The sequence below is a fragment of the Lampris incognitus genome, chromosome 13 (genome assembly GCF_029633865.1).
Source record: "Lampris incognitus isolate fLamInc1 chromosome 13, fLamInc1.hap2, whole genome shotgun sequence".
Lineage (NCBI taxonomy): Eukaryota > Metazoa > Chordata > Actinopteri > Lampriformes > Lampridae > Lampris > Lampris incognitus.
The window spans coordinates 40437845-40453660 of NC_079223.1; the positions used below are offsets into that span (position 1 = coordinate 40437845).

Consider the following 15816-nt stretch of genomic DNA (forward strand, 5'->3'; position numbering starts at 1 on the left):
AGGGTTTATACTCTTGTCTGTACCTCTGACCAAGGCAATGGGAAAAGAACTGGAGTTGGTCCCCGGGCACAGCATGAAGGAGGCAGCCCACTGCTCCTAGCGACACAGATCACAGCTAGGATGGATTGATTTGCAGCTACTGAATTTTCCCAAGAGGATTAAAAAAGTAAACTTAATATTTCCTGTACTTTTGAAACCATAGGATTGTGCCAAATTTTAAGTGGCTCCCTCAGTCCAACGAGTGGCTCTGTTCATTAAGCAGCTCACCTGGAGCAGGTAGAAAGACTTCACACCTGACTGGCACCTGATCAGGTGTTTCTTGTGGAGATTTTTCTCATTCGGGTCTACAGTCCAAGGATAGAGGGTGTCGTATGTCCTGTATTGTTGTATATTGTTGTATTGTACTGATCGTAAAGGCCTCCAGGACATCTTTGTGATTTCGGGCTGTACAAATAAACTTGACTTGAAATTGCAATTTCTGTTGAAAGATTGCACATTCTCCTAAACTTGACATGAAGCTCTGTGTAGGTCCCATCATCATTCTGTTTTCACAATGTGTGCTGGTTGGATGGTGTTTGAATGCTGGTGTTTGGATGCTAGAAGAAAAACAGAAAAATTACATCAGCAAATATTTGTCTACAGTTGGAGCGCAGAGAGATGGCAACAAACGCCATCAGCTGAATGAAAGTGACCTGCTCTCCTACATGGGAACCATGCTGACACCAGTGTCCGAGGGATGAGGAGAAACTCTTAGTTTAACCTGTATGCCTCTTTTGACCTGTATACAGCGACTGAACATAGCAATGTAAGATTGTTTTTATCTACATTGGTTTTTTTGTTAGATTCCCCCCCTTTTCTCCCCAATTGTACTTGGCCAGTTACCCCACTCTAATCCCCCCCGAGCCGAGGAGGGCTGCAGACTACCACATGCCTCCTCCGATACATGTGGAGTCGCCAGCCGTTTCTTTTCACCTGACAGTGAGGAGTTTCACCAGGGGGATGTAGCACATGGGAGGATCATGCTATTCCCCCAGTCCCCCCCCGAACAGGCACCCCGACTGACCAGAGGAGACGCTAGTGCAGCGACCAGGACACATACCCACATCCGGCTTCCCACCTGCAGACATGGCCAACTGTGTCTGCAGGGATGCCCGACAAAGCCGGAGGTAACACAGGGATTCGAACCGGTGAGCCCCTTGTTGGTAGGCAACGGAATAGACCGCTACGCTACCCGGATGCCCATCGGCACTGTGTTTTGACTGGCTTTCCCTATGTGCCTAGTGGATTATCACATAGCCATTCCCCTGTGAGATTTAATTAGATTTTGCTTAACCATAACTATAATTAATAGTTATTACTTTGAACCTTGCTGCTGGCTAACTTCACTGATTCACCATAAAACCCATATTAACATGTACACTCCTGCTTGGTCTCTTTGTTTTACCTCTGAAGACTACTGACTGTGTCCAATTCAAATGCGCCAAGCTCTAGCTGCAGACTTTTTCTCTCATCCAGCCCCAAAATGGTGGAATGAACTCCTGTCTTATATGAAGCCCATAGGATTGCTCACTTAATTCAAGAAAGGCCTAAATAAAACTTCTTTTCCAGGCCAACCTTAATCCATACATGACCCTAAACATCACTTGGATGCTGATTTGTGGCATTGTCCAGTAATTTGTATTCTGAACCCCTCTATTATTTGCATCAATATCGGTTATCTACCTGTTGCACACTTAACTAATTGCACCTGATATGACATGCACTCTTGGCTATGATATGATTATTATTCCGTGTCCTAAGATGCTTGTAAGGTTGGTGTGCAAATATATTTGCTAATTGCTGACTCTCTTTTAAGTTGCTTTGGATGAAAGTGTCTGCTTAATGAGCAAATGTAGAAACAAAATGTAAAAATGTAATTGGAGCTCGCGTTCAAAAGTTGTCTATTGAACCTTAAATGAGAACGAGACAGTGTAAATGTAGTGTTTAAAAAGACCCAAGCGTTCTGGATAGAGACATAGCTTCCTCTAAATTTGAATTCTGGTCGTAAGGTCCGCAAACCAATCCTAGATTTGGAAATCAAAATCACAGCAATGACCAGTATATGCAGGTTCCCCATCTACAGTAACACGCTGTTTCCAGTCAATAAACTGGGTTTTATGAGAAGAGCCGATGTTACTTGTATGAGTGTTTTTCAAGGTTGTGAGTGATTCCATCTTCTTAAAAGCCCACATGTGGTTAGCCGCAAGAGAGCAGGTGAGGCTATAGGTAGCCCAACTGTAGAGCTATGGTGAAATATTCCTGTTCAACAGGAGAAACTGAGCCGCAGCTCAGGTGCACAAATTGGATTACAAGCTATGGGATCGGTCAATACGCATGTGTACATATTTTTCAGATCTGCCTAAATAGCATGCACATCAAAGACAACCTCTGAAACATTAATCATTTTGATTGATTTTCTCTGAATTCCCCATTGACCACATTTTGGGGAAATACGCCAGCCAACAAGGGGGGGCTGAATTGAAAATTAATGTGGAGCTTATCAGAATCCCTGGTGCTTATTAAGCATTGCCTTGATATCTCACCTAAAACGAAAGCAGCACAGGGTCAATGAATAATGAATAGCAGAGCAGATTGTTGCTCTCAGCAACATGTTCTTATTCCTAACTCATCAAATACAGCAGCTTGGTCTGGGGCCTTACGCTTCAAACTGTAACTCGACGTACCCCTTTAGCGCCAGTTTTGCACATGCAGCGCTGTATATCAATGGTGTAGTGTTCCAGTCGGAAACAAAAAACAAAACAAAAAACAAAACAAAACAAAAAACAGCTCAGTAAAAAGTTGGTATTTTACATCTTGATGCATGCTCAATAATCCGGGTAAGAAAAATCAAAGATCCGGATGAATTGAGTCAACCGTCTTTGGCTTGGCATTTTACGTTTCTCTTTAAAATCTCGACAATTCTGAACCAAAAATCAACATTTTCAATTTACAGCCAAATTTTGATGAAGGCTGCATCCTCGTCACGTGACTGTCAAGTTTCTGTCTGCGAAAAGAAAAAAAAGGCTGACATTCCTTTTATTCTCTGGAAAATGCAATATTTTAAGATAGTTTCGGCATTAAAATGCCTTTTGGTCACATTTACAGCGAGAGATGTGCATTTTATTTTCATAATATTTGTTCTGTGAATGCATATGATCTTTAGTTTGTTAGTTATTACGCAGATTCTTTCAGGTCTCGCCGGAAAATTGTTTGAATACAACGTTTCCGGCATGGAACACGACCCCAGAGCACGTTTTTATAACACTTGCTAAAATATCATAAATAAATTAACATTTGTATTTCTTTTATTAAAATCCAAATAAACCACCTAAATGCAGTGTAATTACAACGAATTCGGGGGGCAGGACGCGAACCCGTGTCTCTCGCCTCGCGAGGCGAGCCCAGGTCTCCCCCTTCCTGAAGCCGCACTGCGCTGTTCCCATCTGGAAGAGAGAGCAGACCTCTGATCTCCTTTTCGAGAGCAGCGACTTCCATACGCCCACCGGCCAACTTTCGGTTACGCCTTTCGACCAAGGTTTGCTACCTAGAGAAGTCCATCCCACTTCTGACACCAATGCAGCGAATTAGGGGGGCAGCCCGGGAACCGCCGCCACAGCCGGGACGCGAACCCGTGTCTCCTGCGCCACAGGCGACAACGTTAACCAGTCTACGAAAAAGTTCTATCCGTTAGCCAAGGGCCAACGTGTCTCCTTATTCGTGTATGTTACATTATGTTTCGGCTACATTAAATATATATATATATATATATATATATATATATATATATATATATATATATATACATATATATATATAAAATCCAGTGAGTGAGTCAAGTAAATTCTTTATGAGACAGTATAAGCCTGTTTCATGCCATAAGCAATAATCGTCAGCATGAAACAGGCTTGTACTGTCTCATAAAGAATTTACTTGACTCACTGGATTATTTTGCTCCTTATTTGCTGAGCACTTTCCCTACTATTGAGTGTTTCTTTTAACAAAGTTATCTTTTTTGCGGCCCTATTTACAAGGCTATATTGCAAACCAGAAAATAAATGCAACTTTGGTACTGGTTTGCGTGTTCGAACACGTGACCAAAAGTCGCCAAAATGTATTGTAACGTGCATGGATAAGAACACACGTTGGTGCTGACTTAACTGGTGGGATACTTCAGTCGAGCGGTCAGCGATGTCTCCCGCGGGGCGGGCGACACGGGTTCGCGTCCCGGCCGCGGCAGTTCCTGTGATCGCCCAGAATTCGTTACGGCGCTGTCGGCCATGTTGGAGGATAAGAACACTGTGGGCGAATTGCACTTTAGCGTCAAAATCGTCGTCGTTGTAATCAGACATGCCTTCATTTTGTTTAATTTACAAATGTGGTAATAATAATAGCGATAAATGTAAACACGTACCGTTTTGTCGTGTCCCAAAAATCAGCGGGCACCAAGGAGAACACGCCGAGGAGCTGTCAGCTGAGCGACGTAGGCTCGCTGCTATCGGTCGAGATGGGCAGACCGAAAAGACTGAGTACCGAGTTTAAAACTTGGACATGACAAATTTCAAACCCAGAACGAAAAAGGAGATGAAATGCAGGCCCGAAGTGATAGAGCAACTGAACGACGAAAGCGGGCTGCTGAGAAAGAACATGTGGAGAGGAAGCGAAGGCTTCAAAACCAAGCGAAACAAGCTTTCCAATCAGACATCTTTAAACAGGATGACATTTCTGAACAATCTGATGAAATACCTGATCTTCTGGAAGAGCTTGCCCTTTAGCTAGCCCAATTTAGCTGCTTGTTTCAAAATAAGGGAGCACCAGTTAGGATTCTTGATGAAGAAGAATTTTCCAAGAACGATGCTGTAAACTACTAATAAGACCCTTTAGCCGAGCGGTTAGTGATGTCGCCCGTAGCGAATCCCGCACCGGGCAAGAAAATAACCGGTTACATTGGTGGCAGCGGTGGGATCCGGAAGTGTGCAGATCCTCAGAAGTCTCTTCGGAGCGCGGGAATAACAAAGCGCGAGGGCGCGCTTCCGGGAGAGGGTGACGACTGTAAACTAGTAATAAGACACGTTAGCCCCTAGCTAACAGGTCTGATCCTTTAGCCGAGCGGTTAGTGATGTCGCCTTGTGATGCAGTACACCTCGTAACGAATCCCGCACTGGGCAAGAAAATAACCGGTACAACGCTAAGGTTAAATTCTACAGTCGTCTTCATTTTTTTTTTTTTGAGGTTTTAAAGAAAACATTTGATTTTGGGGCACCACATGTTTTACGTCAGCCAGCAATTTTAACAAAATTTCAGGAATTTGTGATGGTCCTAATGAAGTTACGCTTGAATGTCCCTCATCAGAACCTTGCTTATCGATTATCTGTATCAAGGCCAGTTGTTTCAAAAGTTATTAGTGTCTGGATTGAAGCAATGGACGCCAAATTATCACCTCTCAATCTGGCCAGAACGAGAAGACATTAAAAAAATCAATGCCCAGATGTTTTGTGGATGTTTTTGGTCGAAAAGCCCATGCTATTATAGTGTAGCGAAGTTGCTACCCCGTCAGAATTGTGCCAATTGTCCTGTTTTACCCATCAGGCACTGCATGCAGATTGTCAGTTGTTATTAAATGTTTTGTAAGTGTTTTATGTGGTTTTATGTGTTCATGTGATTACTATTTGTTGTGGCGTAATTGTAGCTGTCATTCTGTTGTGTTGTGTAACCTTGGAACTGAAACCCTGAACAACTTTGTTGTTCGAGTAGATAAGGCCCATGTATTGTGTCACATTTGCGTAAGTTCTTGATTCTGTGTGAGGTCAATAAAGGGGCTGCAAAGTTACCTTTGTCGTTGCTTCTACGTTCGCCACAATAGGTTGCTTTGAAGTGTTTATTGATAGACCCACAAACCTCCTCGTCTGGGCACAGACATTTTCCAGCTAGTCTACAAGCATCACAACACTGTTAAAATTCTTATTGGTATCATGCCACAAGGAAGCATTTCCTTTGTGAGTAAAGCCTGGGTTGGCAAGGCATCAGACATATGCACTCCTTGAGACGCTCGTTATACTCCAGAGTAGTAAACTTTTCATCGAAAAGGTCTCTGATTGATTTTACGTTGATTTTGACAGAAACGACTCTGAATAAGGTGAAATGACTGAAAGACAGACGGGCTTTACCTTGCATTGACTCAGAGAGCTGCAAAACTCTCCGAGTTCAGCTTTACTTGGCTCTTTAATTTCTATTGCCTTCTTAGAGCTCTTCTCTGTAGTTGCAGCTTCATTGACGTTCATTGTCTTTAAAGAGTGCTCCATATCTTCCTTCGGTTTTTCCGCAGATTTAAAACAGATGGCATTTACCCCTGCATAATCAACGTGCTTGACATGTGAAGGCAAAAGCCATGTGCATTTCACTTGAGTGCATGATATTTTGCCATTAAGTCGTATCCACACTTCTACATAAAACAAGACACTTGCTATGTGCGAGCAACACTTGCCCAATCTGGCCATACAACCAGTACAGTGGGCAGAAAGACCTACACCCTCTTCAGTTGTTATGATCCACAGCTGAACAAGTGGACCATCCATCCGTTGAGAATGCCTAACTTTTGCAACCAAAACACAGGTCTTGTTTATAATACAACCAAGAGCGCCATTAATAAATCCAAAAACCATGTGACTGTAGGCTTGAAGGCTTCGAAATGAACTGATTTTTGTGTGTAAAAGCTTGTGTCCAAAACAAGATATGAAAGAATGTCGGTGGTAGACATTCTGGACTGAACTTTTGAGCAGGAATGAGCAGTGGATCTATTCAAATCTTTTTTATCTTCTCTTGGTAATGACTTTTCACATCTCCTTTGAGTTTATCTGCATACGCCGGTAGCATTAGTTTCATGTTTACATGGTCACTCGCCATTTTCAACTATGTAAGTCCTCCAGCATGGCCGCGGCCTCGTATCGAAAACGCGTGACGTCACGCGAACGTACACTATAAGCTGCATGGCACGTCTCAAGGGAATTGCAGTTTTTAAAAATATTAGTGTATTTCCTAGAATTGCAAGTTGTAAATACTGAATTGAGAGTACACTGAGGAATTTAAGGGGAAGTGAAACACATTTTTGTGATCGTATTTTAAATATCTAATTGTTAAATGGGCATAAAATAATTTTGACCACATAGTGCCCCAATTTGGTGACTATGATGTCGAGGGCTCTCTAGAACAGTTGGTCCCGTGTCTGTGGACCCTTATGTTGCTGAATGACAAGCCTTCAACATGCACTGAGGTTAAAGTTCAGAGGTCAATATTTCAAAGCAGGAGCCATTTACAATCGTCAGACTGACATAAAGTTACTACCGGTTGAGACTTTTCCAACGATGTATTTAGTTTAGTCCTATGACAAAGTTTCAATTCTCACATCCCATGGACACAGCCTTGATCCGGACTTACTTTCAGAGGCCCAACACGTGAAATGAAAGGTCTTTAGTTTGTTTGTTTGTTTGTTTTTGAGGAAATAGTGACAAACATCGTGTAATGTCATAATTTTTGACTAATTTACAACCAAATTATTAATTTTGGCCTACTTTGAAGCTCATTTTCCTGATGAAATGCAAGATCTTTTTTTTTCAGACCTAACCCAAACAACTCAGGCCCCATACCTGTATCAATGCCCATGATCGACAGCATACAAATGTTGATTTATTTAAGATATTTTAACAAGTATTATAAAAAAAGTGCTTTGGGGTTGTGTTCAATGTCGGAAACTTTGTATTCCAAAAATTTCCAGGCAGGACCTGAAAGAATGTTTGTAATAACTAACAAACTAATGATCATATACATTCACTGAACAAAGACTATGAAAACAAAATGCACATTTCTTGCTATAAATGTTATTAGAATGCATTCTAATGCCGAAACTATCTTGAAATATTGCATTTTCCACTGAGAATAAAAGAGATGTCAGCCATTTTTTTTCTTTTCACAGACAGAAACTTGACAGTCACGTGACGGGGATGCAGGCTCCACCAACATTTGGCTATAAGCTGAAATGTTGATATGATTATTTTTGGTTCAGAAATGTTGAGGTTCTAATGTATTCATGGTTTGCAGAAACGTAAAATGTCAACATCTTATTCTGGTGACTGGGTTTTTTTTTTTTTCGACTGGAAAACTACACCATTGATATCTATTGAACAGCACTGCACGTGCAAAACTGATGCCTAAGGGGTATTGCTAACAACATAGTTTGCCGTATTTGACGAGATGGGAATGAGAATTTGTCGGCCCTCAGAGCAACTTCCTGCAATTAAGAGTATTTTTAAAATGGCCATCACACAGCCAACTAAAATGGGAGGGTTGTTTTTCCCAAAAGTGAACCTTTTTATTCAGAGCACAGAATACCTTATGCACGCCGGCCTTTGATCTACTAAGGCTACAAATACACCATACTCTATACTTTGTTATGCTAAAACTTCTAATTTACTGGAAGGATTGCCAAATATTGGGTATTTCCGGTCCTCGCGCTGGGTCAAGAGCATTCAAAGCATGATCTTTCCATAGAGCACAATACGAAAACACAGGAGACACATGGCTTGAGTCCACTGAAGGCAAATTTACCAAGCCCTTACTTGCTTGGACTCAGTAACAGCAGTGCTTTCTGTCTACGACACCTTTTGTCCTTGTTTGACCATATCAGAGGAATTGTTATCCTACCAGACGTCCTCCATTGGGATGTCTGAGTGTGGGTTCAGGTACACAGCAGCATCTCTGGTGCCGATTGTGTCCAGCTGCATGACCTTTCAGCCAGATGTGTGCTGATATGGGGATGCGAGGAACGGCTCCACTACTTACCCATTCACTATGGGGACCAAGCCTCCGTTTACCAAAGTGAAAAAGGATTCTCTTCAAACTTTTCTTCCTGACAAAAGTGGATTTAATGTGCAAAAATACAAACAACAATACTTTTCACTCACTACTACTCATGCCGTTATTTCGCTTTTACAAGAAGAAACTTGGATTCACTGTCTTTATCTTTTTTTTCCTGCAGAAATAAAAGTGATTGTAGTTTATGTAATTGAGACTGATATAACAAGGCAGGTATGTGACTTGAGCTTTTCAAAGCAGAAGTGACACTCATGCACTTCCACATTGGCAGCTGCACTTCCTACATACTGAATGAGACTGGGAAGTAACAAGAGTTTTGTCAAATCATACATCCTATTTCGCAAAATCTCCCCCAGTATTTTAAACCTGGAAATATTTGAATGTCGCAACAAGCTTCACAAGTTAAATGGGTTGCATAGCATTTTGCATTCTCAGGCGATCGGAATTCCCATCAAAATTTTCACACTTGAGCAAAATCTCCAAACCGTCTGTAAATAATGAGTTCTTTGTAAACCTGCCAGGTTAAATGAGGGTTCAAGCAGCACCAAATATTTTGAGTTGTACATTGGATTACGTTATAGTTTGACCATTATAATAGTTAACTTTTGCAACACTGACAAAAAAAAAAGACCAGCAGATGTAATTATGCTCTTTTTAAGACCAGCGTAAGACAACTGTTGCGTTGGCAGGATCTGTCCATTTTAATTAAATATGAGGCTTAATGTATTTGAACATATGTAACAGTGATTGCCATTTGGTAATTGAATTAAAAAAAACAGCTAGAGGGAGCGAGTGGGATGGAAGAACTTACCAGGAGTCTCTGTCCATCAATTCTCAATCTGCTCACAGTCGCAGCAAATTCTGGCATTTGGTTCTGAGTACAGAAGAGCCCATATTTACTTTGTGCAATGATTTACATAAACCTGCAACAGATTAAGTGAATTCACAGTGACGTCCATATGGTTATCTTCTGAAATGGTTTAAAAAAATAGGAAACAAACATCTCCCTCCCATGTTTCACATCCTCTCTCATCTTACATCCTCCTGCTTTAGTTCGGCTATTAAGATACAGCCATGTGAGCTGACAAAGTAAGACAGCAGCATCAGAGATGTAGGAGTCCTCAAGCTCCATTTCTACTTCTATTTTTCTCGTGTTTGTTGTAGTTTTAGAAAGACGTGACTTAAAATATTGCACGAATGTGAAGTGGCTCAGCGATGACGTCTTCAATCAGCATCCATTTCTTTTTCAACAGTCCTCCACATTCTCTCCCAGACTCCCGCTCGGCTTACCTGGTGCTGAAAGTAGGCCACTTGTGCTGGACCTCATGCCTCACACTCTTCTCTGGACGGCAGGTTCATCTGTCATGATAAGGAAGCGACCAGTTGGATTCGGTTTTAGGAAGTGCAGCCATCGAATGACCCCCTCCCCCTGTGGTACACAGGAAGGTCACATCATCAGGGGAGGAGATTCTCTCTCTCTCTCTCTCTCTCTCTCTCTCTCTCTCTCTCTCTCTCTCTCTCTCTCTCTCTCTCTCTCTCTCTCTCTCTCTCTCTTTGTTTTTTATTTTTGACAGCCCCCCTTTTTCTCCCCAATTGTATCTGGCCAATTACCCCACTCTTCCGAGCCATTCTGGTCGCTGCTCCACCCCCTCTGCTGATCCGGGGAGGGCTGCAGACCACCACATGCCTCCTCCGATACATGTGGAGTCGCCAGCCGCTTCTTTTCACCTGACAGTGAGGAGTTTCGCCAGGAGGACGTAGCGTGTGGGAGGATCACGATATTCCCCCCCAGTTCCCCCTCCCCCCTGAACAGGCGCCCAAGCCGACCAGAGGAGGCGCTAGTGCAGCGACCACGACACATACCCACATCCGACTTCCCACCCGCAGACAAAGCCAATTGTGTCTGTAGGGACGCCTGACCAAGCCGGAGGCAACGCGGGGATTCGAACTAGCGATCCCCGTGTTGGTAGGCAACGGTCTCTTTCTCTCTCTGAATACGCCACGCAATGGGCTGTCCTTGTCATGTCAGCTTGGAGTACTTTTGTAATAAACTAATTGAGTATGAAATCAGATTTGTGGTGTTTTTCAGACCATTTGATATTTAGCGTTCTCACAGATACAGATACACTAATCTGTTGACGCTCAGTGTGAAAGGGAGGCTTCACCAAGCCAAGTTAGAGAAGCACTGTGCTGTAGAGGCCAAGCATGGGAAAATGACCGCGCCATCTTGAGAAGGGGTTGAAGGGGTAAAAACCCAGTATGATGTTTTACAAAACATAATCTGACTGTGGTAGAAATGCAGTCAAACAACGCCAAAATGCAACCACACCTTTAATTTCTTTGCATATTCTACATAGCCATGAGGTGGTATGCCGGCTCAGCTGAATTCATCCTTGTTTTATTACTTTGTTTCAGCATCATAATGATTTGATGAAATAAAACAGGAACTTCTATGCTTGCAGTTGGCTAGAAATGGGCTCCCCTCATTGGCGTCGACAGGTCTTTTGCCGGGACTTTGAGTTAGCCCTGAATATTATTTTAAATTTAAACCTGTGAAACCCGAAATCCGACCAAAAGAAAAGAAAAAAAAGAAAAATGTAACGTGTGTGACTCAATCAAATCTTACTTTATTCAGACACATAGTTCCATATTAAAAAAAAAACAAAAACAAAAATACAACACAGGACAACACAAAAAAAAGAGCAGTTCACAAGTCCACAATGGTTAAAAGCTATACAGATATTTGTTTCAATGTTTCCAGAAACAAGAAGAGTACCTTGTGTCGCTATGTGTAGGCTCATTTAAGAGCATCATAATTACATTCTTGGAATCAATTAGTGGACACATACATTTGTATATAAAATTCCTCAACACAGCATGAAAAGTGGGAACATTACCAGTCACAAACATATGACTTGTACTTGTTCATCTTGGAAGCTTGAGGAAGAGTCTAAATGCATCATTATATGCTACCTGCAGCTTTTTCATTTTTGCTTCACTATAATTGCACCACCACTGTATAGAGTGGAGTACAGTAGGCCCTAAAAAGAGCAGTTTTAACCTCATCTGTACACATATGACATTTGCGTGCCAGCATATGGCTCGTGCATACAGTTTGCAACACTGGCGTTGTACATCATCATCATCATCACATAAATCATTCCTGATGTGACCCAAATATCTTACTTTGCTCACCACATTCAGTGCTTGTTCTGCCATGAGGAATGAAGGAAATTTTTTGCTTCTGATCCTCCTTGGTTTTAGCAATCATGACAACACTCTTTTTAGAGTTAAATTTAATGTCATGCTGCACACCATAACTTGAGCAGACTCTGAGCAGTTGCTGTAAGCTAGCACTCTAAGGGGACAGTATGACATCAGCGTACATCAGATGGTTAATAAGACTATCCTCCACCATACAGCCAGTCTTACACTCTTTAACTTTTTGGAAAGGTCATCCGTATACACATTGAAGAGAACAGGCGACAGTATTCCACCTTGTCGGACCCCATTGATCACTGGGAAGGGTGCAGATATACTCTTACCCCACCTAACTTGCATGGTTTGATATGAATACCAAAAATGCAAGATCCTTATCAAATAAGAGGGGACCCCTCGCTCTTGTAGTTTAACAAACAATTTACCATGATTAACTCGGTCAAAAGCTGTCGATGCATCCAGAAAACACATAAATACTGTAGTGTTATGTCTTCTATACTTACTAACAACTTCCTTCAGTGCATAAAAGTGCAAATCTGTGCCGTGTTTATTTTTAAAACCAAACTGATTGTCAGCAGTTGATATGTATTCTTGAAGCCTATCCAAGAGAATTCGTTCTAATACTTTGGGAAGTATGCTAGCCAGAGCAATATTTTACCAGTTTTGTCTTTGATTACTGGCGCTAGAAGGACAGACAACAGAGTCAGGTAGTATGCCATAAGACAGACAACAGAGTCAGGTAGTATGCCATAAGACAGACAACAGAGTCAGGTAGTATGCCATAAGACAGACAGCAGAGTCAGGTAGTATGCCATAAGACAGACAGCAGAGTGAGGTAGTATGCCATAAGACAGACAACAGAGTGAGGTAGTATGCCATAAGACAGACAACAGAGTCAGGTAGTATGCCACAAGACAGACAGCAGAGTCAGGTAGTATGCCATAAGACAGACAACAGAGTCAGGTAGTATGCCATAAGACACACAACAGAGTCAGGTAGTATGCCACAAGACAGACAGCAGAGTCAGGTAGTATGCCATAAGACAGACAACAGAGTCAGGTAGTATGCCATAAGACAGACAGCAGTCAGGCAGTATGCCATAAGACAGACAACAGAGTCAGGTAGTATGCCATAAGACAGACAGCAGTCAGGCAGTATGCCATAAGACAGACAACAGAGTCAGGTAGTATGCCATAAGACAGACAGCAGTCAGGCAGTATGCCATAAGACAGACAACAGAGTCAGGTAGTATGCCATAAGACAGACAGCAGAGCCATGCGTTAACAATCCAGAAAAACACATGGCAAGTAACGCTGAGCTTCTGTGGCTAGCATAGCATAACATGTCCTGCTGCTACTTGGTCAAGAATGTCCGACAGTCTTCGTAACATAACAGCCTGTCAAAATAAACGCAGGTCTCTAAACTAACTCCGCGCGTGTGTGTGTGCGTGCGTGCGCGCCGCTCATGTGTGGAAGGGTCTGACGTCGGGCGCTGAGTGACGTAACAAGAGGGAAGAGACGGTTAGAGGAAAAATGGCGGAGCGTGCAGGGGAAAAAAAACCCCGCTCAATCTTTTTGGATTTTTCCGAAAGAGAAGGAAAGGTAAGAATTTAGCCTGTGCTGTACCTTTTTAATAATGGTTGAAGTTGCCTGTAGATTTATGATATGAATTGGATTCGGCACCTACAGTCACGATGAAGAGAGATTCACGATAGGTGCCGTTTAGCTAGCGGGCCGTACTCGTCTGATCCCGCAGCGTACCTTTATTGTCCTCTAGCACAGTGTTTCTCAACTGGGGGGTCCGCGGACCCCTAGTGGTCCGTGGTGTAATTGCAAGGGGTCCGTGAAAATAAAATATCTTTAAAAAAAAAGATCCTATGACATTTATAGAAATAGGATTATTTTACTCAAATGTGACTGAGACCTTTATCTACCTAAACTATAAAGGGTAACGGGACTTTTTTCTCTAATTACACCTGTTTCACAAGTGTAATTTATTGTATTTTAATAAGAGATCTCGCTCCCGTTTGCATTGTTAAAAGTTACTGCATAAAAATTCTGTTGTTACATATATCTGAAAGTTACTGAATACATGTTCTGTTTTGTTACATATATCTGAAAGTTACTGCATACATATTCTGTTTTGTTACATATATCTGAAAGTTACTGCATAAGAATTCTGTTTTGTTAACTATATCTAAGTTACAACTGAAAGCTCTTATTTTTGCCCCAAAGAGTGAATAAATGCTATAATGCAATTTAAAATGCAGTTTCTACTGTTTCTATCAAATTGCAACCCCCTCCCCCAAGGTCAGGTGGAGGGGTCCTCAGGGTAGATCAAAAATACGCAGGGGGTCCAGGACCCCAAAAAGGTTGAGAACCACTGCTCTAGCAGGCAGGGGGTTGTCTCGTAAATAAATCACATTTCAATAAAACGAACTAAAACGGTAACGACTCATTCATTTTACTATAGGCACAAACAGAAGTTAACCATCATATTGATTTAAATCTAAATTAACTTCCAAGTAAATAAACAACGAACTTTACGCTATTATGGTTTAGATACTACAACAGTTAGATCAGGTAATGTGATTAGAATGCAATCCAATCCAATTATGAATCCAATTATGCGTTTCATTTAAGTTGATTTCATGATTTTGCAGAGGGTCGCAAAGACGAGCTCAGACTGACGAGCAGCAGCAGCAGCAGCTGAGTCACAATCAGGCGTGGAAACTGGTAACAACAATTTAGTGTGTGTGTGTGTGTGTGTGTGTGTGTGTGAAAGAAAATATAATATTCCAATAAACTAATGTTAACATAAATACATTTAACTTTTTTCTCTCGTCTGGTACTGTAGCATGTCAATAAATCATTAATGATAGCAGTTGTGAAGTATTCTGCTTCTACTCAATGCTAATACTAATTACTAACAGCTACTAATATTTCTAACGTCACAATTTATGATTAATCTGGAGAGTTAACAACAGTTTTTGAGGTACACATTTCAATGTTTGATTGACTGAGACATGTACTTTGAATGTAAATAATGTGCCAGAGTGCATTAAAAAAAGCATCAAAATGGAGCTTGTTTATCAAAAAACTTTTGCGGGGGGACCCCTCTAGCGACCTACTTTCCATAAAGCAATAAGTGGCGAATCTTGACATGACTTTTGCTGATCATAAGACAACATCTGCATGGTTATTGCAGATGCGTTTGGCAATAAATTGATATGGCTGAAGCTGACTGAGGTGTAGAGCGATGCACTATCTGATATCACCATGTTGGTGTTGTTCCCACATCACAATTAATTCTTCTCCAGGACCATCATTGCAACGGACCAGTCACGTTGTTGTGATGTCGTGCCTCCCCAAACCTTAACTAATAACTAACCTTCACCTAACTGGTAGCTAACCCACAACCTAACCCCACAACAGTCTTTTTCCCTGAGTCGCAAAGGCATGACAGCACAACAACGCGATTGGTTGGTTGCAGTGATGTTCCTGGAGCAACATGGTGTCGTAGGAACAACACCAACAGAGTGATATGAGGTACTGTTAGAGAGGCTCAACACAGTAGGATTTAAAGCTGCAGTAGGTAACATTGAACATTCCAGCGCAAAACTTTCCACCTCTCTTTGCTGTCTGGTATCACTCCGCTAAGCCCCTCCCACCAAATGACCTTCGCATCACTCCT

General features: G+C 41.8%; 1 protein-coding gene across 1 annotated transcript in view; it reads left to right on the forward strand.

The window, feature by feature from the left end:
- Window positions 1-14988: 14988 nt before the first annotated feature.
- The window catches only part of dntt (deoxynucleotidyltransferase, terminal), a gene marked incomplete at its 5' end in the record, with an annotated part of 120934 nt that continues 120106 nt past the window's right edge, over window positions 14989-15816 (forward strand). The window contains one exon of the mRNA XM_056292175.1: window positions 14989-15014. Within this exon, the coding sequence (XP_056148150.1) occupies window positions 14989-15014 (26 nt within the window). The remainder of the gene's footprint in view (window positions 15015-15816) is intronic.